This window comes from Barbus barbus, assembly GCF_936440315.1.
Source record: "Barbus barbus genome assembly, chromosome: 29".
In the NCBI taxonomy this organism is placed as follows: Eukaryota; Metazoa; Chordata; class Actinopteri; order Cypriniformes; family Cyprinidae; genus Barbus; species Barbus barbus.
This window is the reverse complement of record NC_136757.1, coordinates 27,771,328-27,796,490: the sequence shown is the minus strand read 5'-3', so window position 1 is coordinate 27,796,490 and position 25,163 is coordinate 27,771,328. Positions and strand designations below refer to the sequence as shown.

Genomic DNA, 25,163 nt, shown 5'->3' with positions numbered 1-25,163 from the left:
AGCATTAATGCCGCTGTCGATCACACATTCTAGGTTTAGGAAAGTTCTAGCTGAATTCCAGCAACTGTCATCTGTTCTGAGTTGAAGCTCTCTGGCTCCTGTATTAAACCCCTTTAATCAGGATTCTTATAATAACTTATGAAGTCGACAATTGGCTACCTGGTTAAGGGCATGAGGATGTATTTATAGACAGTCAGAGGTGGGGAATGGGGTTATATATATATTAAAATCAGCATTTCCACCCTGTCTGAAATCACTCGTGCTTTGTCTCCGGAATTCAAGGGTTACGATTATGGTGAGTTTGCTTTGTCATACATTTATTCATTCATTTACTCGATTGATTATCAGCAGACATTTAACTCAATATTCTCTTGATGCGTCCAAACGAAGATCTAAAAACTGAGTTGATTTCTTTTTACCTGTGTTTGAAACTGAAGTCTGCTTCATCAGAGCCTGACTCATCCAGCACCTCTGATGTTTTATTCATTTCACTTTCTACAAATAACTGCATGAAAAGTAAACTGTTTCTCAAAGATAGATACAAACATTTTTCATTTGGAAAAGGAGACAGGTGACTCATCTATTAATGTTTCAGCTGTTTCTCCTAGAGAGTAACGAGAGCAAATTAAGACTTTTCGCTCAAAATGTTTTTCTTTTTCTTTTCTTCTTTTGAAAGAAAAAGACCCCATATACATATACAGGCACACAGTAAAAGTGAACTAAATACAAAATATAAAATAAATAAAAATAAAAAGGTACTGGTAATTTTCTACCAGGATATTATCCATTAATTTTACAGACATTTATGTTCAATGTTAAACAGACAGAAAGACAGACAGATAAAGGAAAAAATCTAATTCAAATGAACTGAGCTACTACCCACATTGTTAATTTTATAGTTTTATTACTGTAAGTCAACCATCTTTTATTTCTCTGAAGGAATTTTTGAGACATAGTTGAAGTTGATACTTAAATAAGAACTCTCTTGACTTTCTTGACTCCTGAACTTATGCTGTTTATTAAAAAATCCTTTGAAAATGCTCAGCATATTTCGTGGTTGAGCTCTGGCCTCGTCTACAGCACAACTGTTGAGATGTAATCCAGACAGAAGGCAGACGAGCAGCTGTCGGGCTGCGATGTCATCGAGCAGAAACGCATCTCGCAATGTTTTCCAAATTCTGTGGCAGGAATGTAAATAGTAGCGATTAATCCCTGTCTTGGTGGGATTACCTATCAACAGGCTCAGAGATGAGGCTGTCAACAGCCAGCGCCAGTGTGTAATCCCACATCTGATCCACTGTCTGAGTTTTCGCTCTCCCAGCTAATTATACATCCTGCAGGGCACCAAACATCCACTCTCACACACTCAACACATTACTTCTCAGAGGATGATGCTACACCTAAAACTCCTTAAGAGAAATGCAAAACCACAAAAGAGCTCAAATGAACCTGAATAGCTCAGGAAGAATTTGATGAGAAATATTTGAGAGTTAGTAACACACTTTGAGACAATGTTAGGAGGAGTCATGTGAGGTTTATGGGGCCTTTATGCAGGAGACTTCAGCAAAAGTTTGCATTTAAACAGACTTTCACAATTGTGATATTAAAGTCAACTTGAAATGACATTTGGAGTCTGTAAATGCTGTTAAAAGGAGTCTCTTCTGCTCAACAGTGATCCATTTGTTTGATTAAAACTACAGCAAAAACAGTAATATTGTGAAATATTATTTTTCTAGTTGAATATATTTTAAAATGTAATTCATTCCTGTGATTTTCAGCATCATTACTCCAGTCTTCAGTGTCACATGATCCTTCAGAAATCATTTTAATATGTTGATTTGCTGCCAAGAAACATTTATTAGTATTATCTATGTTGAAAACAGTTGTGCTGTTTCATATTTTTATGGAAACAACTATTTTATTTTTAGTATTCTTTGATGAATCGAAAGCACAGAAAAAGCTGAAACGCATAGCATTCAAATGAAATCGCAATCGTTTGTAACTGTCACTTTAGATCAATTTATAATCAATTTATTAAAATAAAGCATCTTAACTGGAAACAAAATATATAATGACTTAATGTATTTGTAATAAATTTTCTAGTAAAACAGGTAAAATAAGAGGTAAAATTTATATTATCAGCCAAAAAGGAAAGACGCTTCAGAGGGTTTTTGAAGCATGTTATTCTTCTTTTTGGAAAATAATGTTGGAATAAAGTGCACCAATGAAACAGCATGACAAAGCATACTTCTATTTAGCAAGTCACATGTGATTATTCTGCGCAGGCACCCAAAAAGGCAAAGAAGCGGGCAGAAGGAGCCAATTCAAATGTCTTCTCCATGTTTGAACAAACACAGATCCAGGAGTTCAAAGAGGTACAAACCAAGCACTCGTTTGACTCTAATTGCTATGACAATTGTCTTTATCGTGACTTTCACTGTGATATCGAGCATCTACAGCGAGATTCCCATATGTGACTTCAATAGGTCAGTGTTCATCATCGCTAGTGAATAATTCAGAATGTGTCAGTAACGAGTCACGTGACATGCTCATGAACCTAGTCTCACTTGAGTAGAGCTCCGTATGTTTGGCCCTTTTTGCAGTTTTTTTTTTTTTCGTTTTATTTTAAGTTTTATTCATTAATTATACTTTCATTGATGGCATACAATCGGAAACAGCAGGAGTTGTTTCTGTCAGCTTCTCCGATTAAGAAGAAATCCAAGTCACCGAACTCAAGCGATGTGATGGACAAGATGGGGAACACTGTTACACACTTTGAGGACATTCTAAGAACCGAGTTGACGGCGATGCGGAACGAGTTCGCTTCTCACATGTCAGTTGTTCAGTTGTTCACATGTCTATGCTCTAAACTGGATCTTCTTACAGGGGAGATGAGAGGACAAAAGAAAGTTGTTGCAGATCACGATAGGCGAGTAGCCACGCTCGAGCAACAGGTTGTGGACTTACAGGATTGCAATAGGAGCAGCGATCTGTGTCTGGTCGGATTGCCTGAAGGTTCCGAAAAGCACGACCCTATGGGCTTTTTGAAAAGATCACTACCGACGTGGCTCCCATCTCTGGCGAGTTAAGAGACTGAGGTGGTACTGCTGTGGTACATGGACAGGGAGCTCATTCTGCGGGCCGCCAGACTTCATGCCCTGGGGAAAACTTTCGACGGAGCAACGCTGTCTTTCTTTCCAGATTTTTCTCCGGTCACCGCAAAAAGAAGAAGTGCATCTGCACCAATTAGGAAGGAGATGAGGGATGCTGGCATCCAGAATTTTCTCCTTTATCCTGCAACGCTGAAGGTCATTCTCAATCAAGGTGAACCTAAAATGCTATTCTCCTCAGAAGAAGCGAGAGTTTTTCTCAGATCCCTTTCATCCACTAACTCTAAGTGAACTTCAGCTGGACATTTGCTGTCTAATCGGAGAAGAGATGCTCTAAATGGTTAGGTGACTCTCACTGTTCACTTTAATGTTCACTTCTTAATTCATAGTTCATTGTGCATACAGTATCGCTTACTGATTATGATGTTATTTTATTTATGTTTCTAGTTGTATTCCTTCTCTCTCTCTCCCTTTTTTTATTTATATATTTATTTATTTTATTATAATTTCTAAAAAACAGAAATACTACCTAGTCAATACGTGACTATTGGGCCAAATGTTGGTACTACAGTAATGTGCAGGGTTTTGTTGACGCCACGGATCATATTAAGGGGTGCTGGCAGATCAAGGTTTGTTCTTGGTTTGATTTTCCATAGTTCATGAGAATGTGTTTGTTTTTTTGAATGGTAACGGGGAGGGTGGGGGGTGGTTTAATGGTAGACTCAACTGGTTTAATTCTCAAACTTGTATTTTGTCTTATTATGCAGTAATTCTGTTTGACACCTATGACTGACCTTAATATTAATATTCTGAGTTGAAATATTAATGGCCTAAATGGCCCTCACAAACGTACAGGTCTTCTGGATTTTTTTGCAAAGAAGAAAGACTGATCTAGTGTTAGTTCAAGAATCCCATTTGAAAGAGGAGGATATACGTAATAATAAGTTTTATGAAGTGGTATCTCACTCATCTTCGGATACTAAAACCAAGGGTGTCCGAATATTGGTGCGGAAGACTTTAAATATGACTATTTTAGACAAAGGTTGTGATACAGACGGCTAGAATAACACATAAAAACACTAGTGGAGAATAGGAATATTGTATTTCTCTCAGTTTATGCCCCTTGTACACCTGACCCTACTTTTTCTGGGTTTTTCAACCCATCTCTTGAAATTTTCAGATTTTGAAATTGTATTGGGTGCAGATATGAATTCTGTAATGTCGCATATCCTAGATAGATCTGGACCAAAGGAATCACACTCTCAAACTTTTTTTTTTTCTGAATATGAATCTGTCATCTTCTAAGTGTGATCTCTGTTCGCAAGGATCTTTAGGCACGTTTTCGCATTGTTTTTTGGGGGGAGTGTCCTTCTCTCTCAACTTTTTGGACTCAGCTCTCACAGGACCTGTTATATTTGTTGGGTACTGAGATATGTTTGACTCCGCGCCATTTTTTCATGAATGACTTTTGGCACTTCCCCGTCCAACAAAGATCTTTACTGTTAGCTGCTCTGACAGCAACAAAAAATTGCTTGTCAACTGTTGGAATCCTCCTCACACAATGGACAGACGAACCTGGACTGTGTATTTGTTGGACATTGTCTCGATGGAACTCTCTACTTCTCGTGTGCATGGATCTAGTGTGGAAACTGTAAGTTTGTGTCATTCAGCGTTTGATGTTGTGTCATCTTTTCTGGAATCCATGTGAAAATTATTTTATTGTGGGTTCTGAATTTCCACAGTTGTTTTTTGTTTGTTACTGCTGTTTCAGGAAAATTTAATAAAAAGTTAACAAAAAAAAAAAAGAACGTGTCAGTAACGATTAGCACAGCGGAGTGATTTACACCCTGAACACACACTCACTCACACACACTCCAACCTGCTGTCAGGGCCCTGAAATTTGCGTGGAAAATGCAGCAGGACAGTCGTTCTTTCTGGTCTCAAAGTGGCTATGAAAAGATCACGACAAACAGGATAAGCATGACGCTGATCCGAGATGGCAGTGATGAGAACGTGCAGACAAATGCTAGCCGTCTTTCTCTCTCTCTCTTTCAGTCTGTCTCTTTCTCTCACAGATCACAAACAAACACAAAGACGCCAAGTAAAGCGGAATTACAGGAACTATAAATACACAACTGAGGGAGTTTTGCAAAACAAGAAAAACTAAAGAAGCAGCATGACAGAGAGGTCTGACCTTTAGTTAAAGAATGAATTCACCTAAAAATGAATGTGTGATTATTTTCTCACCCTGATGTCATTACACGTTATTTTTCTGTGGAACACAAAATGGAGAATTTTTTAACTTTCACGCTCAAAAAACCCCCCATAAATTTACCGTTAAATATCATAGCAGTAGGCCATGTGACTTGAGAATTTTATTCCAAGACTTCTGGAGTCAAACGATAGCTTTGTGTGAGTCGCAAATCGTTAGATAATCTATCCCTGCCACCAAAAATTCAAAAATGGCTTGTCATTGGTTTGAGTCAAAGCGGGGTTAAAACTAAAACCTTAAAAAAAAAAAAAATACACTGAACAAAAGTATAAATGCAACACTTTTGTTTTTGCCCCCATTTTTCATGAGCTGAACTCAAAGATCTAAGACTTTTTCTATGTACACAAAAGGCCTATTTCTCTCAAATATTGTTCACAAATCTGTCTAAATCTGTGTTAGTGAGCACTTCTCCTTTGCTGAGATAATCCATCCACCTCACAGGTGTGGCATGTCAACATGCTTATTAGACAGCATGATTATTGCACAGGTGTGCCTTAGGCTGGCCACAATAAAAGGCCACTCTAAAATGTGCAGTTTTACTGTATTGGAGGGTCCAAAAACCAGTCAGTATCTGGTGTGACCACCATTTTCATCACGCAGTGCAACACATCTCCTACGCATAGAGTTGATCAGGTTGCCCACACCTCTCCAATGGCTGTGCGAAGTTGTTGGATATTGGCAGGAACTGGAACATGCTGTCGTATATGCTGATCCAGAGCATCCCAAACATACTCAATTGGTGGCATGTCCGGTGAGTATGCTGGCCGTGCAAGAACTGGGATGTTTTTAGCTTCCAGGAATTGTGTACAGATCCTTGCAACATGGGGCTGTGCATTATCATGCTGCAACATGAGGTGATGGTCGTGGATGAATGGCACAACAATGGACCTCAGGATCTCATCACGGTATTTCTGTGCATTCAAAATACCATCAATAAAATGCACCTGTGTTCGTTGTCCATAACATACGCCTGCCCATACCATAACCCCACCGCCACCATGGGCCACTCGATCCACAAAGTTGACATCAGCAAACCGCTCACCCACATGACGCCATACACGCTGTCTGCCATCTGCCCTGTACAGTGAAAAACGGGATTCATCCTTAAAGAGAACTCCTCTCCAAAGTGCCAGATGCCATCAGCATTTGCCCACTCAAGTCGGTTACGATGACGAACTGCAGTCAGGTCGAGACCCCGATGAGGACGACGAGCATGCAGATGAGCTTCCCTGAGACGGTTTCTGACAGTTTGTGCAGAAATTCTTTGGTTATGCAAACCGATTGTTGCAGCAGCTGTCCGGGTGCCTGGTCTCAGATGATCTTGGAGGTGAAGATGCTGGATGTGGAGGTCCTGGGCTGGTGTGGTTACACGTGGTCTGCGGTTGTGAGGCCGGTTGGATATACTGCCAAATTCTCTGAAACGCCTTTGGAGACGGCTTATGGTAGAGAAATGAACATTCAATTCATGGGCAACAGCTCTGGTGGATATCCCTGCAGTCAGCATGCCAATTGCACACTCCCTCAAAACTTGCGATATCTGTGGCATTGTGCTGTGTGATAAAACTGCACATTTTAGAGTGGCCTTTTATTGTGGCCACCCTAAGGCACACCTGTGCAATAATCATGCTGTCTAATCAGCATGTTGACATGCCACACCTGTGAGGTGGATGGATTATCTCGGCAAAGGAGAAGTGCTCACTAACACAGATTTAGACCGATCTGTGAACAATATTTGAGAGAAATAGGCCTTGTGTACATAGAAAAAGTCTTAGATCTTTGAGTTCAACTCATGAAAAATGGGGCAAAAACAAGTGTTGCGTTTATAATTTTGTTCAGTGTAAATATATATATATATATATATACATACATAAAATAAACTTTAAGTTAAATAAAATTCATATTTTTTTAATTAATATTTTAATCATTTTTATTTCACATCACAGCAAATCAAGTTACTAAATGAAAATGATAAATGTTGCCTTGGCAAATAGCTGTAATAAAATAAATAAGTTCAAGGTTTTGTAATATTTTATTTCAGCTAGTTGCTAAAGAAATATTGTTCGTTTAGTTTAACTTGATGTACTAAAATTACTACTACTAATAATAAAAACTGTATACTGTGCATATTAAAAAAATTATAAAAATGAAAAAAATATATATAAATAAAAAAAATCACAATGTAGTCATAATAACTAGCACAGAATCTCTACGATACTAAAATAACACTGACTCGCAAATATGATGCACCAGTTTGAAAAAACTCTCCTTTAGCATTGCACAGAAAACAAATAGGTTTGAAAAGACATGACGGTGAGTAAATAAATGATAATAAATTAAAATAAATTATTCATTTTTAGTTGAACTTACAGTAAAAGTAGTGAAAACAAGTGAACTGAGAGTCTTAAAAAAAATGCATACAAAACGGGGTTTTAATTCTATGCATTAAGAACATGCATGATGAACATTTTAACATGTTTTCAAACATTCAGCAACTGCTTTCCAAAAGGATCACTAAAATTATATACATCAACATCAATATGTTAACTACTGATTCAGCAATGAGGAAATACGTCCGTCTAATTTTTAATCTTTTTTTGCAATTCCATTCGGTGCCACTAGAGGTGCAGAACTGACACGTTTCACCTTTGACAAACACCTGAAACACCATCAGACTACATTCTGCATCCCTCTCACACACACTCTATATTCTCTGTCTTTCATCTGCCTCAGGCTTTTACAATCATGGACCAGAACAGAGACGGGTTTATCGACAAGAATGACCTGAGGGATACGTTCGCAGCTTTAGGTGAACTGTAATAATCTCTTCTATACGTCACTGTCGTTCTGCATTGGTGGATGAAGCATCTCTCTGACAGCAGTTCTGACCTCTGCAGGCCGCCTGAACGTCAAACAAGAGGAGCTCGACGAGATGCTAAAGGAGGCTCCAGGACCCGTTAACTTCACCGCCTTCCTCACCATGTTTGGGGAGAAGCTTAAAGGTAAAAGGTGGGGTGAAGTGGTACTAAGAATCCAAAAACCCTGTAGGAATTTGAATTTATCCAGCAGGATTATAAAAGCAAGTATCTTTATGTTGCCTCCACAAGCCACTAACTTAAGACCAACATTTCTGACTGTAACTTCTTGATCTTTCTTTCAAGCTCTTTTTTAACTATTCTAAAAAATATATATATAATAATAATAATATTTTATATATATATATATATATATATATATATATATATATATATATATATATATATATATATATATATATATATATATATATATATATATTCTTTTTTTTTCATTTAAATCTACACTACTAATGAAAATTTTGGGTCAGTAAAATTTTAGTTTGAAAAATTTTAATTTCTATTCCACAACAATGCATTAAATTGATCAAACGCAACGGTAAACACATTTATAATGTTACAAGTCATTTCTATTTCAAATAAAGGCTGTTCTTTTGAGCTTTCTATTCATCTAAGAATCCTGAAAAATAAAATGTATCAACATTTTCACAAATATGCACAACTGTTTTCACCATTGATAATAATCAGAAATGTTTCTTGAGCAACAAATCAGCATATTAGAAGGATTTCTGAAGAATCATGTGACACTGAAGACTGGAGTAATGATGCTGAAAATACAGCTTTGATCACAGAAATAAATTACATTTTACAATATATTATAATTGAAAACAGTTGTTTTAAATTGTTATATTTCAAAATAATAAAATTTTTACTGTATTTTTAAAAACAAATTCAGCCTTGGTGAGCAGAAGAGATTCTTTCAAAAAGATAACAGATTTTTAATGTATATTTGAGTTTTATTCTTAAAAACTTACTGTATATTGTTCTTCATTCAAACAAAACTAGGCACTTTGGAATAAAGTCTCATGAGTGGACAAGAAATCACACAGGGATTTTCTTTCCTTTTGAAGTCCTACAGAAGCATTTGATCCTACCGGGAATCATGATAGGCCTTTAAGGAACTATGTGTTCTAGAAGCTCTTGTATGAGCCTGTATGAAGATTCCCATAGGATCAGCTCAGAATTGGGATAGAATTTCCACTAGGAATCCTGTACAAAATGTGTCTTATTGCATTCCTGGAGGATTTTAAAGACAGTTAGCTCTCTTGTCAGTATTCTGTTATGCACTCTTTAAAAAAAAACAGGTGCCGATGCAGAGGAGACCATTCTGAATGCCTTTAAAGTGTTCGACCCAGAGGGAAAGGGGACCTTGAGGAAGGATTAGTGAGTACCATTAAAACAACACAATCTGCCCTGCTTCTCCGCAAATCCATTTCTCCAAAGATTCTGCTTTGTTTTGCATCTTATGACTTTACAAGCTACTGAAGTAAAAGATGCAGTATATAGACTTTTCAAACCCTGCATGCATGGGCACTCAAAAAATAAATAAATAAATACATTTTATATAAAATATAGCCATTTGGTTTACGTATAATTTTCAGTTAGACATAAATGAAACAGGTCAAATTTCTGTAATAGTACTAATAAGGCAAGCTCATTCTGATTCTGATAAATAGAATGTGTTTTGAAAAAGAATAAGCAGGTTTATATATTCATCATCATTAAATTCAAACTGTTCCAATATAGTGCATTTAACTAACTAAATACTTGTTCCACAGCTAGCCACATTTGAACCATTTTCATACTTTTTAACAGAATAAATATAAATTTTACAAATGAACATTTGTGCTGATTGTATGCAATCTTGAAAACATGAGTATTTAAATAAAATCAAATAGATTTCAAAATCAAATATACTATGCCATGATGTTTTTGAGTGCAGAATTCATACCCGTTTCATTTATGTATAACTGAAAATAAGCCTTATATTGGGTTTAATATTTTATATTAAAACGGTGTGATGCAAATGGATGGAAACTCTATGTAATTAAAATCTTAAATTCATGCCCAAATATTTCTGAAATGTTTGCCAGAAGTAATTTGATTATATCAAAAGGTCAAAGTGAAGTTTTCTCTCCTCACAGTTTGGCACAGATGTTGACAACGCAAGCAGACCGATTTTCTCCAGAAGAGGTTTGACATCTGAGATTATTTGTTTTATGTCTAACACTTCAGCTCTCCGTGTCCTTGACAGCACTGTGCCGTATGTCACATTGACATTTATATTCTATGTGACTGGAAAGCAGGAGGTGACATTATATTGTGTTTATCTATAGATTATGAATATGAGTAGGGATTTTTATACTGTGTAAACCACACAACCACTCACAAAAACACTATAATGCCATGTTTCATCCATATTTCCTCAGATGGAGCAGATGTTTAGTGCTTTTCCTCCAGATGCGGCTGGTAATCTGGACTATAAGAATCTGGTCTACATCATCACACATGGGGAGGAGAAGGACCAAGAGTGAAATAGCTCACATTCATCAACTGTCATTTCAACATCACGACACAATAAATATTGTCCTGTGCTAAATACTGTAGTCTCATTTCCAGCACCGAATTGAACAATTAAACTAAATGAGAATAAAATGCATCTAATAGAGTTGGTTTTGTTATTTACTGATAAACCGTGCCCAGTTAAACATGTCCAGTAAAATTATTCATAAGCCTATACATTTGCATTCATTTGAATTTACAACAGCCACAAACAGTATTTGCACAATTAAGTATGAATATCATTGTATTAGATTTTTATATTAAAAAGGTATCAAAGCAAGTGTGATTTATTATAAAGAAAAATGATACAATCACACCAGTGAAACTAAAATGTTTCACAAAAATACATTTATAAGATTCAACATTATAAACATAATAATTAGGTCTAGTGTTGAATATAAGACAATACATATGGCAAATGAAGAAAAGTTTCTTCTGATAAACGTTTGCTGCAGAATACAAACACTTCATCTAATGAATGACATTCACATTTGTAGGAACGATTTAAGTGAACAAATGATTCTGACCCCCAAAAAATATAAAAATCATAGATACAGCCATCATGTAAAATGCTAGAGCATAGACTAGGGACTATTAAATGTCTGTTGTCTGCCGTTATGTCCCCACCAATGCCAAAATCAAACCTTGATCAAATAATGATTACAGTACAGTAGCAATTTAGTAAGATAGTCTGATGTTTATTTAGTAACCATTTTGAAAGATAGTCCAGATATTCTACATTTTTGAAAATTATTCAAATCGTTCACTCGTCTTTTTGAGCATTTGTTTAAGTGGCTCAAACGAGTCTTTTATTCAGGAAATAAATGACACTGGCAGCTCCATAGGCCTATGGTTTGGCTTCACTACAAAATGGCTCATAAGAGTCAATTAGTTCGAGAAGCAGGCTGGTCATGCTATATTTAATGATTTTATTTTTTCAATGCAAGAAACAGCTTATAAGAGTCATTTATTTGAGAACAGAATGACACTTGTCACTAAAAAGAACAGGCTCAATTATTCATTTATTTATGAATCTGATTACACTGGTGCTGTAACTATAAAGGACTGGCTCATACGAGTCATTTATTTGTGAATCATACAACACTGATCACTGTGTGTTGTTCTCACATGTTTAATTGAAACACAAGTCAATTGAAAGACTTTTATTTCCATTACTGGTACGCGCAGACATTCAATTCAGACTGCAAACTCACATTCAGTGGCACTGAAGCCAAGCTGTGCAGAAAACACAAGGAAAGAGACCTCTAACATTAGTCTTTACTGCCACCTACTGCCAGAGTAATTTACTTACAAGGCCTCCGATAGTTATGTTATAAACACAACCCTGAACCTCAAAAGCAGTCAAGGCACATTTTTACACAACATACTGCTGAAGGGAGTCATTAGAGTTTATACAAACACAAATTCCTATAACCTCAATCATCCACTGCTTAAGCCACAACAGTTTAAGGCCTTTCATAGATGGGCAAAGTTACAGGTCAACAAGTTTTTATGCAGCAAGTAGAATGACCTTGATCTCTACAGTGCTTTGACAAGGCTTTTTCTCTTTCTCTATCTCTCTGGAGGCGAATGACCCTGGAAGCTTTGCATATTCAAGTTAAAAATGCCCGCGCTGCTCTTATGTAAAAAAAAAATAATTAAAAAAAGAGATGAGTTAATAACAGTTGAGTGTCATGTAGCTGATGAATCTTGTTTGTCCAAAACGTACTGCGCGAGTACGACCATTAGATGGCGACAAAGCCTTACATAATTCATTGGGTTTCTTATCACACCATAACAACTCCATTTGAAGTAGATGGAGTAATTAACTACCATACTAACCCCCAGTTTCACAGACAAGGCTGAAGCCTAGTCCTAGACTAAACTGGAAGTCTGAGCTGTTTCAGCTGAAATAAACTTGCTCTAACTAATCAAAAAATATATCAGTGCCTTTGTTTTGTCTCAAGATGCACCCCAGTAATGTTTTTTTTTTTCTAAGCATGCATATAAAAATTACTTCAATGTCCTAATTGAACTATGGCCTGATCCTGGCTTAGTCTATGCCATGTGTATAAACCGGGCCTAAGAGTTCACATTTCCAACAGATAACCAAATTATTACTCAGTACAGCTTTAATTCCTTCAAGAATTAAATGCAAGTAAATGACGGTAAAACTCAACATCAGAGTCAGTGCTGATCTAGTTTATGTATTTGAACAATCTGTGGTTCAGTCAAGTTCAACTAACACATGCGGAGATCTTCAAAAGCTGGCCTTTAACCAGAAGTTTGTAAGTCCATGTTCTTGGACTGTGTCCTGATGTGACAAGCCACAAGCACAGAGTAAAGCTCTTGGCACCTGCATTATACCTCCTTAATCACACATCTGTGTTAAACTGTATAAAATATGAACAAAATCTAACTATTTTAATTGGAACCTCTTTGTATTTTACCAAGCTGCAATATCAAGACGACACCAAAACAAACAGAAAGAGACATGGGCCAAGCTCATTTTATATCTGCATCACTACAAAAATACAAATATTGCAAACCACTCGTTAATATGACAATGTATAGGATATATAATATTTGTGAAATATGCTTTACCATTGAAATTGTGTACGCTCACGTGTGCAGGTCCAAGGACAGGTGTATGTGTATATATATATATATATATATATATATATATATATATATATATATATATATATATATATATATATGTATGTGTGTGTGTGTGTGTGTGTATGTGTGTGTGTGTGTGTGTGTTTAGTAGCTACAGTCTGGAATTTTTAGTCATTAAATGGAAATCTGACACAAAATTGTACACGTATTTTATTATAAAGTGTAACCAGGTTCAATTTGTATGTCTTATTTTATAAATGAACTCCGCGGCCTGTGTATTTCAACAAGTCTCTTTCATTGGTCTCCATTAAAGTGCTTTTTTTTTTTTTTTTTTAATACTCCATTAAAGGTGCAGGGGTTGCGTAACGGCGTCTGACGTCAAAGCAGCTTCAGTTGCGTCGCGGCCTTCGGCAGCAGTTCACTTCACGAACAGACACGCGAGCGGAGCGCGCAGCAATGGGGCTCAGCGCGAGAACAACGAGTTTCATAAAAGCCGGATCGACTTGGATGTTCTGAATCGCATCGGATCGATCGCTATGGAGAGCTGATCAGTAAAATAGCGAGAATTTGAACGTCGACGCTGTTTGAGATTGTGGATGCGCTTGTGACATCGCCAGACTTCATCTCGAGCCGCGGATCTGTTGTTAGTAGTCTAACTAACCCAAACTACCCCTGCAGCGGAGTCCGGGGCTCCGGGGGTGATGCTGTCCGTTCTCTCGTACGGTAGACTGGTGGCCCGAGCGGTCATCGGCGGACTCTCTCAAACCGACAGCCGCGATTACAGCCTGGTGTCCGCCAGCTTCGGCTTCGGGAAGGATTTTCGGAAAGGGTTCTTGAAGAAAGGGATGTGTTATGGAGACGACGCGTGCTTCATAGCCCGACACAGGTCTGCTGATGTGCTAGGTATGTAATAATTAAAACGATTAAAGGCTCTTTATGTTACATTGGTTTGGTTGAATCGCTTCTGACGTCACAACTGTCGCACATCGGTGGCCTGTAGGTGCATCAACAAAAGCCTTTATTGCCATCATACTGTATATATGTCAGTTATTATCATAAACCTGTTTAATCTTACTTTAACATTCTTTTCTCTTTAATGTATCTTATTATAATACAGAAAAACATTATGCATTGTCAAAACATTACATGATAAACCTTCAGTTTTATAGCAGCTATATTTATTAATGTTACTATAAATAATGGCGCAAAATAATAATTTAAAAAATCAGTTATTTTAGAATTGTGACATTTTGTAACAGTGACGTCAGACGGGCCTTTACACGTTCTGAATCGCATTTTAAATCAACATTGCTCGCAACAAAGTATCATTTCCTATTATGACGTCAGGAGCGTTAAGAACGACGCATTCCATAAACCTACTGAAATTACCCAGTCCTTTCATTTCATGTCAATTGATTATTATTTAAGTGCTCCCACTTTTTTATTGAAACAGACCTGCTTCTTCAGTCTCATTATTACATTAAAAGAAAAAAAATGTTTTAGCAGTGTCTGCTTTCCTCTTTTATGAATGTTTCGCGTTTTTATTTTCCCCTTTGACGCTCTTATGTATTTTATTAATTTATTTGGTCATATTTATTTATTAAACTTGTGTTAATGCTTGTTGGCTTCGAAAATGTGTATAAAACGAGTGTAGTCTGTTTCTACGGTTTAGTACTCCACGTGACTGGAGGGTCTGAACTGTTTTAGCTACTGTTAAAAAAGCACTACACGGTACATTCTGTACTGCGATAAGGAGGGTTATTATGAGCACAAAGTGAGACGCTATTTAAAAAGGATCATGTGTTAGGCTACACAAACTAAGTGTGACGCCTCAAAGTGGCTTGTACTTTAAATTAAACTAAACATGGGTAGCAGTGAAAGTTCATTTGATATAGGTTATGGAATACTATTAAAAATGGCAAATTCCAGCAGCTAATAGACCTGTTACATCATTGTAACCTGAGAATTTGAACTGTTAGGGTTATCAAGAGTGCACATTAGTTTATATGTAACACAAAACCCGCTGTCTAGTTAGAAGGAAGTCCGTCTGAAAGATGTGGGTGCAAAACAAAGATGAACACTGAAGACCACAAACCAGGGTTTCAGTCTTCTTTGTCTTGAGTAATGGACGGGCTTTTAGTTCATGCTTCATTTGGGAATAAATTAGTTAATTATATTTTTAGATAGGTTTTTTTTGTAGTCTTCAAAGTTGATTAGTCCTTGTACCTGTTTTGTCTGTTGTGTAACCCACTCATAAGAAGTACGCCTACAAATTCAAAAGGAAACATGTTAGTAGTCTCTTAACGTCTGCCAAGGCCTACTTGGACAGCCGTATGTCAAAGTCAAATTAACCTGGGATATAAATCCTCTTCTGCAGCTCAAACACATGGGCAGGGTTCTGTCATGGCCCTTTATCTTTGAAATTGCAGTAAGAAGTAATAACCGAGGCTTTTTTGCAACTTTAAGCCATAAAATCTAGCTGGAAATCCCAGAGGTGCTTTTAGAGTGGATGCAGGTCGATGTGAGGGGACTTGCCTTGTATGGTCACAAACGAGGGTTCCTGCTCATTGTCTGTGAGAAGGGAAGCTGGGAGGGCTATGTAGGGAAAATTCCCTGTCTGGTGGACAGATTTGTATATGCACATGACATCTGTGGGGTGTAGGCCGTAAACGTTTGCTTTCTCAGTATTCAAGACTGGCGCATCTTGCTGATCATTTCATTTACTTGAGTGTTTGATTGTGCGTTTTTCCAATGGCTGAATGAGTATATTATGCCTAAAAAAAATACAATCTTATGATGGCAAATGGGCACAAAATTGCAATTTAAATTAAAAATTGAAACGAAATTAAACTTTATGAACATCTCAAGTTAAAATAGTGAACAGATAGCTGATTGATTGTCATTGTTGATATATCAGTCTACCACTAAACATAACCATATTTAATGCTATTATTCTACATAAAAATTGGTGGGAATCCTTCAAAGTCGAATTCCATTTTGTGGGTAAACCGGTTTTCCCTTCAGAAAGATGGGTACATTTTACCTCTTGCAAGTTGCTTACCTCAAAATCTTACTAAATTCAGTCTGATCTAGATTTACTTGGTCAAAATAATATAAATCACAGTAGAAATGTTATTATAGTAACACTGTCACAACATTTAATTTTATTTATTTTGTTGATAGAAACTCACTGAAAGAAGTCTCTTCTGCTCACCAAGGCTGCATTTATTTGATTAAAAATACAGTATGAAATATTGTTACACTTAAAATAACTTTTCTATTGAAATTTTGTAAAATGTAATCACGTGAAACAAGATGATTCCCCTACGGAGAAGTCGTGGCCTAATGGTTAGAGAGTTGGACTCGTAATCCAAAGGTTGCGGGTTCGAGTCTCGGGCCGGCAGGGATTGTAGGTGGGGGGAGTGAATGTCCAGCGCTCTCTCCACCCTCAATACCACGACTGAGGTGCCCTTGAGCAAGTACCCCCAACTGCTCCCCGGGCGCTGCAGCATAAATGGCTTCCCACTGCTCCGGGTGTGTGTTCACGGTGTGTGTGTGCACGTTGGATGGGTTAAATGCAGAGCACGAATTCTGAGTATGGGTCACCATACTTGGCAGTATTTCACTTCACTTCAAAACTGAATTTTCAGCATCATTATTCCAGTCTTAATGTGCCCCTATTATGCCATTTTTAAGGTTTCTAATATTGTTTTATCAGTCTCCTAAAACTCCTAAGGTTTACATGCATCCAAGGTCAAAAAACAGTTTAGTTTTCGCCAAAAATAGCTTTAATTTTACCTAATTTCTAAATGATTCCTAAACGACTTGTGCGAAGCAGTTCAAAGAATCAGTCTCTCTAAACCCCTCCTTTCCGTGAGTACTCGCTGCGGTGATTGGTCAAATGCCGCAGTCCTTTGTGTTTGGTTTACCGCATACAGAGCGAATGACAGCCCATGGGCGGACATCATGCAAATGTGTTACTTCGTGACGTACAGCCGTAACGGAATAAGATTCGAATTCCTAACGACTCGTTTAGGCGATTGCGAGCCGACTTTCTTTTTTTTGATAGACAATAACTTTATATATCGTGCACTTTCAGCTTCACAATTTCGCAGAAAGTTTGTTCACATACTGCTACATGACACACCATGAAAGGTAATATTCGAAAAGGCATAGTAGGGGCACTTTAAGTGAAACATTTATTATTTATCATTCACTTATTATATTAATGCTGAAAACAGTTGTGCTGCCTCATATTTTTGTGGAAACCGTGAAAGCATTTATTTGAAATATAAATCTTTTGTAACATTCTAAATGTCTTTACTGTCACTTTTAATAAATTTAATGAATCCTTGCTGAATAAAAGTATTCATTTCTTTCTATGAATAGTCTGTAAAATATTAGTGACATAGCTGATATTTTTGCAGTTTAATCATTTAGGAAATGCTGCTCTCTAATGGTTTTGGTCCTAACTGTGTGTCTTTTCTATGACCTATAGGTGTGGCTGATGGAGTAGGTGGTTGGCGTGACTATGGGGTCGATCCCTCTCAGTTCTCTGGGACGCTCATGAGGACGTGTGAGAGACTGGTCAAAGAAGGACGATTTGTGCCGAGCAACCCAGTGGGAATCCTCACCACCAGCTATTATGAGCTACTTCAGAACAAAGTACCGCTATTAGGTGAGCACAATCATCTTTAGATTATGGATTATGTAGTGAATTCATTTCAAGCTACAAAATGGAAGTATACAGTATGCCGTACAATGGAATTTCAAATTAAATGCAGCACAGAAAAAGCATTTGCATTTAAATGCATCTTTTTGGATTTATTTCTCAAATATATTGTGTGTTTTCTAAAGAAAACTGTAGAGAGATTAGATCATAATGCGTTTAAGGCTATTGGGATTGCAGCATTATGCTCTGGCTTCAATTAAGGTGCGGTCGCACAATTTGGTGTTCCGTTCACTTCCATTAAAATGCTTGCGTAAACAGAAGAGCATGCGTCATGTTTTCACTACAAAACAAAGTTCAGTTGTGTATCAATTGAAGTTCAACTCATTTTGCAAACTTAAAATTAACCACGTCTAGTCCAATTATCCACAGACTGTGATGTAACTTTAACATCAGGCTATCATTCCCGCTTAAGGTGTTTGCATGCAGTGGCAGTTTATTTTACTCTGCATGCACAGACATGTGAGACCGTACACACGGATATGCCATAAAACTGCAGAATGGATGTTATGTTCTGGGACAGTCAAGAGTAAGGTTTCATTTTTCCTTACTTGGGAGGGAAATGGTTTTTGGGAAAGGCCTTGAATCATTTTTCTCAGGATGAGATCAAAGCTGTAACTAATATATAATGGACAGAAATGAGTCATTGTACAGCGTGCTGCTCTCAAAAACACGCTGTGTGCTGGATGAGTCACAAACGGAGTGTACTGGGTCACAAGATTGGATTTGGGTAAATCTGCACAGATTCAAAGCTAAATGGCAGTTTTTGTGGTTTGGCCAGTTTAAAGGGATGTTCCAGGTTTGGTATAACACTCTTAAAAATAAAGTTTCTTTATTGGCATCAGTGGTTCCATGAAAAGCATTTTACATCACAGAACCTCACATTTTCTTTTTTTTACAATCCGTTACATTTTTTAGTGGAAAAGTGTTCGTTAGATTATTAGAATGTTCTTCACACTAAGAAAATGGCTCTTTTAAGAACTGATCACTGAAAGGTTCTTTGGAGAACCCAAAATAGTTCTGTGGCATTGCTGTGAAAACCACCTTTTGGAGTAAAGTTAAAACTGAAGTGTATATTTTGTTAGTGTTTAATCCTCATGTTGTGTTCTGGTCATTCTAACTCAACGAGCATATTCTTTTCCTGAAGTTCTAGTTAACAAATGTTGTGTATACAAGAAATGAACATTTTATTGTACCTATGATGCGACTAAGTTTCTTTCTTGTCTTTAGGAAGCAGTACAGCGTGTATTGTGGTACTAGACAGGCAGAGTCACCGGCTACACACGGCAAACCTGGGCGACTCTGGCTTTCTGGTGGTTCGAGGTGGAGAGGTGGTCCACAGGTCTGATGAACAGCAGCACTACTTTAACACCCCTTTCCAGCTCTCTATCGCCCCTCCTGAGGCAGTGGGCTCCGTCCTCAGTGACAGGTGAGACCGTTCCCTCTGTTATGTGACTTTTTCCTCTCGCTTTCTGATGATGCAACATTGTCTCTCCAAGCTAGACGTGAGCGAGGCGTAATCCGTTGGCTGTCAGTATGAGAGCATGATTAGGTCTTCACTCTGAGAGCCTGGTTATTAACTCGACTGGATTATCAGTTCCTCCTGGTGAGAAATGAGTCACGCGGTGTGAACACAGCAGCGTCTACTCTGAAGTTTAGGATATGTAATGATCTCTTTGCTCTTATTTCAGATTAGAACAGTTTAAACTGTCAAAATAAAAAGTTGTCAAAAAAAAAGCATAGAATTTTAGGATGCAATTTATTGGATTAACTATTTATAGCCAATAACTACTCAATATTATTTAAAACACTGATTTACTCTCTAGCTTTTTGAGATGTCATCTAGCTTTCTTTTAATTAAATGATCATTAATAATATTTTATATTCGCTATTAAGGGGTTGAATCACACTTTTGATTTGATTGCAATGTTAGCTGATTGCTGAAACCATCAAAAAAAAAAAAAAGTGCTACGTTGGTAAATTTTAGTAAATTGGAAACAGTCCTGGGACAATGCAATTTGCATGATTGAAAAGATTATGTGACTAAATTCACCCACTGGTTTAGTGTTTAACACGTTTTCTGCAACTTATCAACTGATCCTGTCATTTATAACTTGTGATCCTGCATTCTTTAACCTGTAACATGAAATATACATGTGATTTGAATTTGATTTTAAATTCTCTCACATATGTAGTGCAGCATTTACTCTGAACCAAGCTGCTCTGAGACTCTGAAAACGACTACGATAATGAGCTGCTCGTGTGTAAATGAACAATATGACATGCTATACTCTGAAACATGTAAAGGAAAGGGAAGTGGTGTGTGGCCAAGTATGGTGACCCATATTCGGGAAATTTGTGCTCTGGATTTAACCCATCCAATTGTACACACAGTAATGAACATACACCCGTAGCAGTGGGCAGCCACCTACAATCCCTGCTGGACCTGAGACTCGAACCCACGATCTTCCGGTTTTATTTCAAATAATCTTGCAGCCCTAAATTGTGCATTCACTAAACACTGCCAAAAAAAACCCTGTCTGATCAGTGTCTGGTAAACATGACCCTAAATCAGTGCATTACAGTGACTTTATCACGGTTAAGCGGTGTTGTTGGACTCTTCTCGCTCTGAACTATATCCGGTCAGTTTAAATCTTGCCAATAGAGGTGATGGAGACTACCTTAGCATGGCCTCTGTAAATCCTGACATTAGTTCAGATGAGCTAGTGGAAGAAGTTCTCTGAGGCTAGATTTTTTGTGGGTCTGAATTTTAAATCGTTTCAATTTAGAATAGTTTCCACTCCTTAATGTCTCAGAATTTTTTATTCAAAATAAGTATCATGTTTAAACGGCATGACCTGGGACTAACCCGACCGGTCTGGCACAGACGGAAGGAAAGACATCCAGTGTATTCGTAGAGTCAGTGTACATAGCATCTGCCGCAGACTTCCTGGAACAGAACACGACGCTTCACAGCTGATTCCGCATGCTTTAAACTGTAACAAGGATCAAGCTACAAGCTTCTTAGACTGAAACTGCTTTTATTCCTCTAAACTTGAGCTCCTAAATATGGTCAGCAAGCAGCAGTGCTTTTACTGTATATTAGAGTTCCAAACACATCTCAACAACGTATGGTGTAGCTTTAGATGGATCATTGTGTTCCTGAGAGTTGAATGTTTCATTTCTTCACGTCAACCATCAAATCCAGAATATCACATTTCATAACTAAACTATTGAAAGTTTACTTGCATTTCTAGGTAACACCTTTCTACTCTCTCGTTTCCCACAGCCCTGAGGCTGCCGATAGCTCGTCCTTTGATGTCCAGTTGGGTGACATCATACTCACAGCTACAGATGGTCTTTTTGACAACATGCCAGACTACATGATTTTACAAGAACTCAAAAAGCTCAAGGTACCGAACATCTACGAACAACACTTCCCCCTGTCCACTTTTCTGTCCTCCAGCGGCACTAATACGAATTGTGTCCTCTGCTTACAGAATACAAACTATGAAAGCATCCAGCAAACAGCCAAGAGTATTGCAGAACAGGCCCATGTTCTAGCATACGACCCCAATTACATGTCTCCATTTGCACAGTTTGCCTGCGATAATGGCTTGAATGTCAGAGGTGAGATATTCGTTTTAAAATGAGAAAGCCTTTTCCATTACTTATTTCTCTTTACAGTTTTCTGAGAGATAATGGTCTTGCTAATAGCCATCATTGGCATTAAGAGTGTATGCATTTGCTCTGACAACAAATTGATTACAATTCTTTGCTCAAGGATGCAGTGCATTCACATTTACGCATTTGACATGCAATTGTATTGAAAGTATGCAATTTATCAGATCAAAGCACCTGAAAATTTGATCACAATTCTGTTTCAATTCAGCGTTATTACAGTTAAACTAAAATCATAAAAAAAGTTAATCGAAATGAAATAACCGTTAACCAAGTAACACTTTACAATAAGGTTTCATTTTGCTAACATTAGTTAACTACATTAGTTAGCCTACATTGACAATGAAAAATATTTCTAAAGCATTAATTAATCTTAGTTAATGTTGATTACAATGCTTACTAATACATTATTAAAATTAAAAGTTGTATCTATTAATGTTAGTTAATAGACCTGAGCTAACATGGACTAGCAATGAACAAATAGAACCTTATTGTAAAGTGTTGCCTAAAAAAAAAAAACTTCACTTATTTTTAGTCAGTTGCCAAAGCAACATTTTCATTTACTTGAATTAAGTGCATTAAATTCATTATCAGACTGATGCATTTTTACACTCCTGACTGACGCTCATTCAGTGGCACGGGTTTGTAAATGTTGAGTAAATCTTTAATGCTGACATTTGCCTGACAAATATTCTCTCTATTTTCTTTGCAAAGGAGGAAAACCAGATGACATCACGGTTCTGCTGTCAATTGTAGCAGAGTACACAGACTAACGCTCACAAGGGCTGCAAAATGCTTCTCTTGTTGTCTTCCTCTCAGTCACTGGACTGGCGGCTGTTTCCTGCTGGCAGGATTGAGGGCTGTTTGAGTTTTCGGTCTCTGGCAGGGACTTGGAGCCCACATCTGTTCCTTGGGTTCTTCGGCCTTACTAGACCGTACTTCAAATGATGTCGTCTGCAGGCTCAAGTCAAAGACCACCTTGATATGGACTGCGAACATGGAGTTGTGTTTGACAAGGGCTACAACAGGTCTTGAACACTTCTCAGTAAGAATCACCAGTGTTTCTGTCGTCCAGAGAAGTTAGTTGGTAATGATGAGGTTGTGAAGCCAAAAATGTAGAAAGAATGAGCGAGGAAGGAAAAACAATCTGATCCGTCCAAAAAAAAAAAAAAAAAAGTTTACGTATCAAGAACATTAAGATGGAGGCGTTACGCAGTGGGAGTGTTTCATTTTGCAAAAGGCCAATGGGAGATGTGCTCAAGTTACATGAGTCTTGAAGGCACGTTTTGCCTGTTTACTTTCCATTTAAAAAGACACCCAATCTGTAACCTCTGGATAGCCATCGACTGAATGTCAGCTGAGATGTGAAATCGATAGGCACGAGAGGCTCCTACAAACTCTTCACTAGCTAAAGGACAGTTTGTATTTTGGGAAGTATGTTGGGAATTCAGTCTAGGCATAACTTTACAGTACTAGACTGATTATTAAGCTTAACAACATTGAAATACTGTCAAAGTTAACTTTCAACCATGGAAATGCCTTTCCTTTGAGATATTAATTAGTGACGATGCTTTTGCAGAACAAGTTCTCATTACATGAAATCAGAGTTGGATGGGTGTTTTAAGCGATCCAAAGCAAACTGTAATTTGCCCTGTAATTTGAAAGACAGAAAACTTTCTTTATTTATTAATTTAATACAATATTACTCCACCCTTTTGAGTTTTTAATGTTAATTTCAGCAGTACAACAGACTGCAAGGGATTGTGGGATGTGTTGAGAGGAAAAGCAGTCTAGGGCTGGGCGATATGACGATATTATCAACAGTCAGGTAAAAGGCGATTATCGAGAAAAAAAAGATGAATGATAAACCTAGTAAATTGCAAACAAAAAAATTATAATTTTACATGATCCCATAGTCACCATACAGGTCTTTATGCATGCAAGAATTAAATAATTTAGTAGGAGGGTTGGGAATCGAAAAGCTATTCCAATTCATGAAATCAGATCAGATGGAAGGTCAGGAACCGAATTACCTGTTATAAAATAAAATTTCGATTCTGCTTCTCGATTTCTGTATGCGCATTTATTGTGATTTCAAAAGATTCAACTACAAGAAGACAAAGAAATAGAACTCGCTTCTGCACCCGGGCGCTGCTTTCCGTGCTGCACGCACGCACGCGCACATACATACACACGCCGCCTCTTATATACACGAACACTGGACTCAGCTCTCTTTCGCGCATTCTTACACATTTGAATGGACAAATACACACAGAATGATATCAAAATATCCCATAAATACAATCGGTTATGTCTTAAGTGAACTTAAAGAGTTGAGAAAGAATACAAGGGTGCATTGGATCCGTGCATTGACAGCAGCTGCTGCCGCCAGTCATTAATGTTAATCAAAGAACAAAAGAAAAGAAAATCCCTCACTGATCTTGACTGAATCACTTTTATAACCTCGGTTTATATTTTATTTGTCGTTTTTCAGCGCTGACTACCATAATGGCAACGTGCATCTGTGTATGCGATTTTGGAGATGCGTTCCAATCCTATTTATCCTTATTTAGGCTATAGACCTATTCTATTTTGATCTGCAGTTTAATAAAAGTTAAACAGAAAAAAGAAAAATAGTAGCACTGCATGTGTTTCTGAATATTTATTTAAACTATGTATAACGATGAAAAACCACAAACATGACGGTTATAATTAAAATACGCAAATTCCTTCACAACGCACATTTTTACAGATTTTTTTAAACGGTGTATACAGTATAATTAAGCTGAGATATAGCACTTTCAATTCTTAATTCATTTGCAACAAAACTATAAAGTTGTGTTGCAAACAGATTAAGGCATTATAGTTCTAGCCTAGGCCTATCTCAGCATGCACGCGTTCGGAGTTTCGGCAGCCCAACACTGAAAATTATATTGTGGGCATTGTATTTTGAATAATAAAACAAATTATAAAAATTAAAATACAAAAATGAAATTTAAAAATTACCCCGCTTCTAAATAAAAAGTAGTTATTTTTATTTTGTTAAAAACGGGCCAAAAGAGACCTCTGAACTAGGCTACCGGAAAAGAAAAAAAACCCTCAACGTTTTTGCTCAGAATTAGTTTTTAATCCCTGCATGATTTTAGTCATACATGATAAATATCAAACAGCCTACGTTATAGCTTGACTACAAGTTTTAAAACAACGCAACAATCGTTGTATTCAAGGACATTATACTTACCATCATGAAATGTCTACACAGTGCCAAAAAGAAAGAGATATCGGAAAAGGCATATTTTATTCAAGATATTAAA

At 37.2% G+C, this 25,163-nt stretch overlaps 2 protein-coding genes across 2 annotated transcripts; both read left to right on the top strand.

Moving 5' to 3' along the window:
• The first annotated feature begins 251 nt into the window (after window positions 1–251).
• Window positions 252–10,922, top strand: LOC306849047 (myosin regulatory light chain 2, ventricular/cardiac muscle isoform). Its single transcript, XM_079383901.1, has 7 exons — window positions 252–295; window positions 2,286–2,375; window positions 8,113–8,188; window positions 8,277–8,381; window positions 9,560–9,638; window positions 10,400–10,448; window positions 10,685–10,922. The coding sequence occupies exons 1-7, from the start codon at window positions 293–295 to the stop codon at window positions 10,787–10,789; spliced, it is 507 nt and encodes a 168-aa protein (XP_079240027.1). The 5' UTR covers window positions 252–292; the 3' UTR covers window positions 10,790–10,922.
• A 2,891-nt stretch (window positions 10,923–13,813) lies between these two features.
• On the top strand, window positions 13,814–24,931 carry LOC306849784 (protein phosphatase PTC7 homolog). The gene is made up of 6 exons (XM_079385093.1): window positions 13,814–14,342; window positions 17,938–18,117; window positions 19,399–19,597; window positions 21,458–21,581; window positions 21,669–21,798; window positions 22,564–24,931. Exons 1-6 carry the CDS (start codon window positions 14,141–14,143, stop codon window positions 22,620–22,622), a joined length of 894 nt encoding a protein of 297 aa, XP_079241219.1. The 5' UTR covers window positions 13,814–14,140; the 3' UTR covers window positions 22,623–24,931.
• The last annotated feature ends 232 nt before the right edge of the window (window positions 24,932–25,163 follow it).

What these genes read in the sequence shown, in the direction of transcription:
- LOC306849047 (XM_079383901.1), top strand. An exon ending in GGATACGTTCGCAGCTTTAG is followed by an intron (nt 8,189 to 8,276) that starts GTGAACTGTAAT and finishes TGACCTCTGCAG; the next exon opens with GCCGCCTGAACGTCAAACAA. An exon ending in GGGACCTTGAGGAAGGATTA is followed by an intron (nt 9,639 to 10,399) that starts GTGAGTACCATT and finishes CTCTCCTCACAG; the next exon opens with TTTGGCACAGATGTTGACAA.
- LOC306849784 (XM_079385093.1), top strand. Translation starts at nt 14,141, where the DNA reads ATGCTGTCCGTTCTCTCGTACGGTAGACTGGTGGCCCGAGCGGTCATC. An exon ending in GAACAAAGTACCGCTATTAG is followed by an intron (nt 18,118 to 19,398) that starts GTGAGCACAATC and finishes TCTTGTCTTTAG; the next exon opens with GAAGCAGTACAGCGTGTATT. An exon ending in AAGAACTCAAAAAGCTCAAG is followed by an intron (nt 21,582 to 21,668) that starts GTACCGAACATC and finishes CTCTGCTTACAG; the next exon opens with AATACAAACTATGAAAGCAT.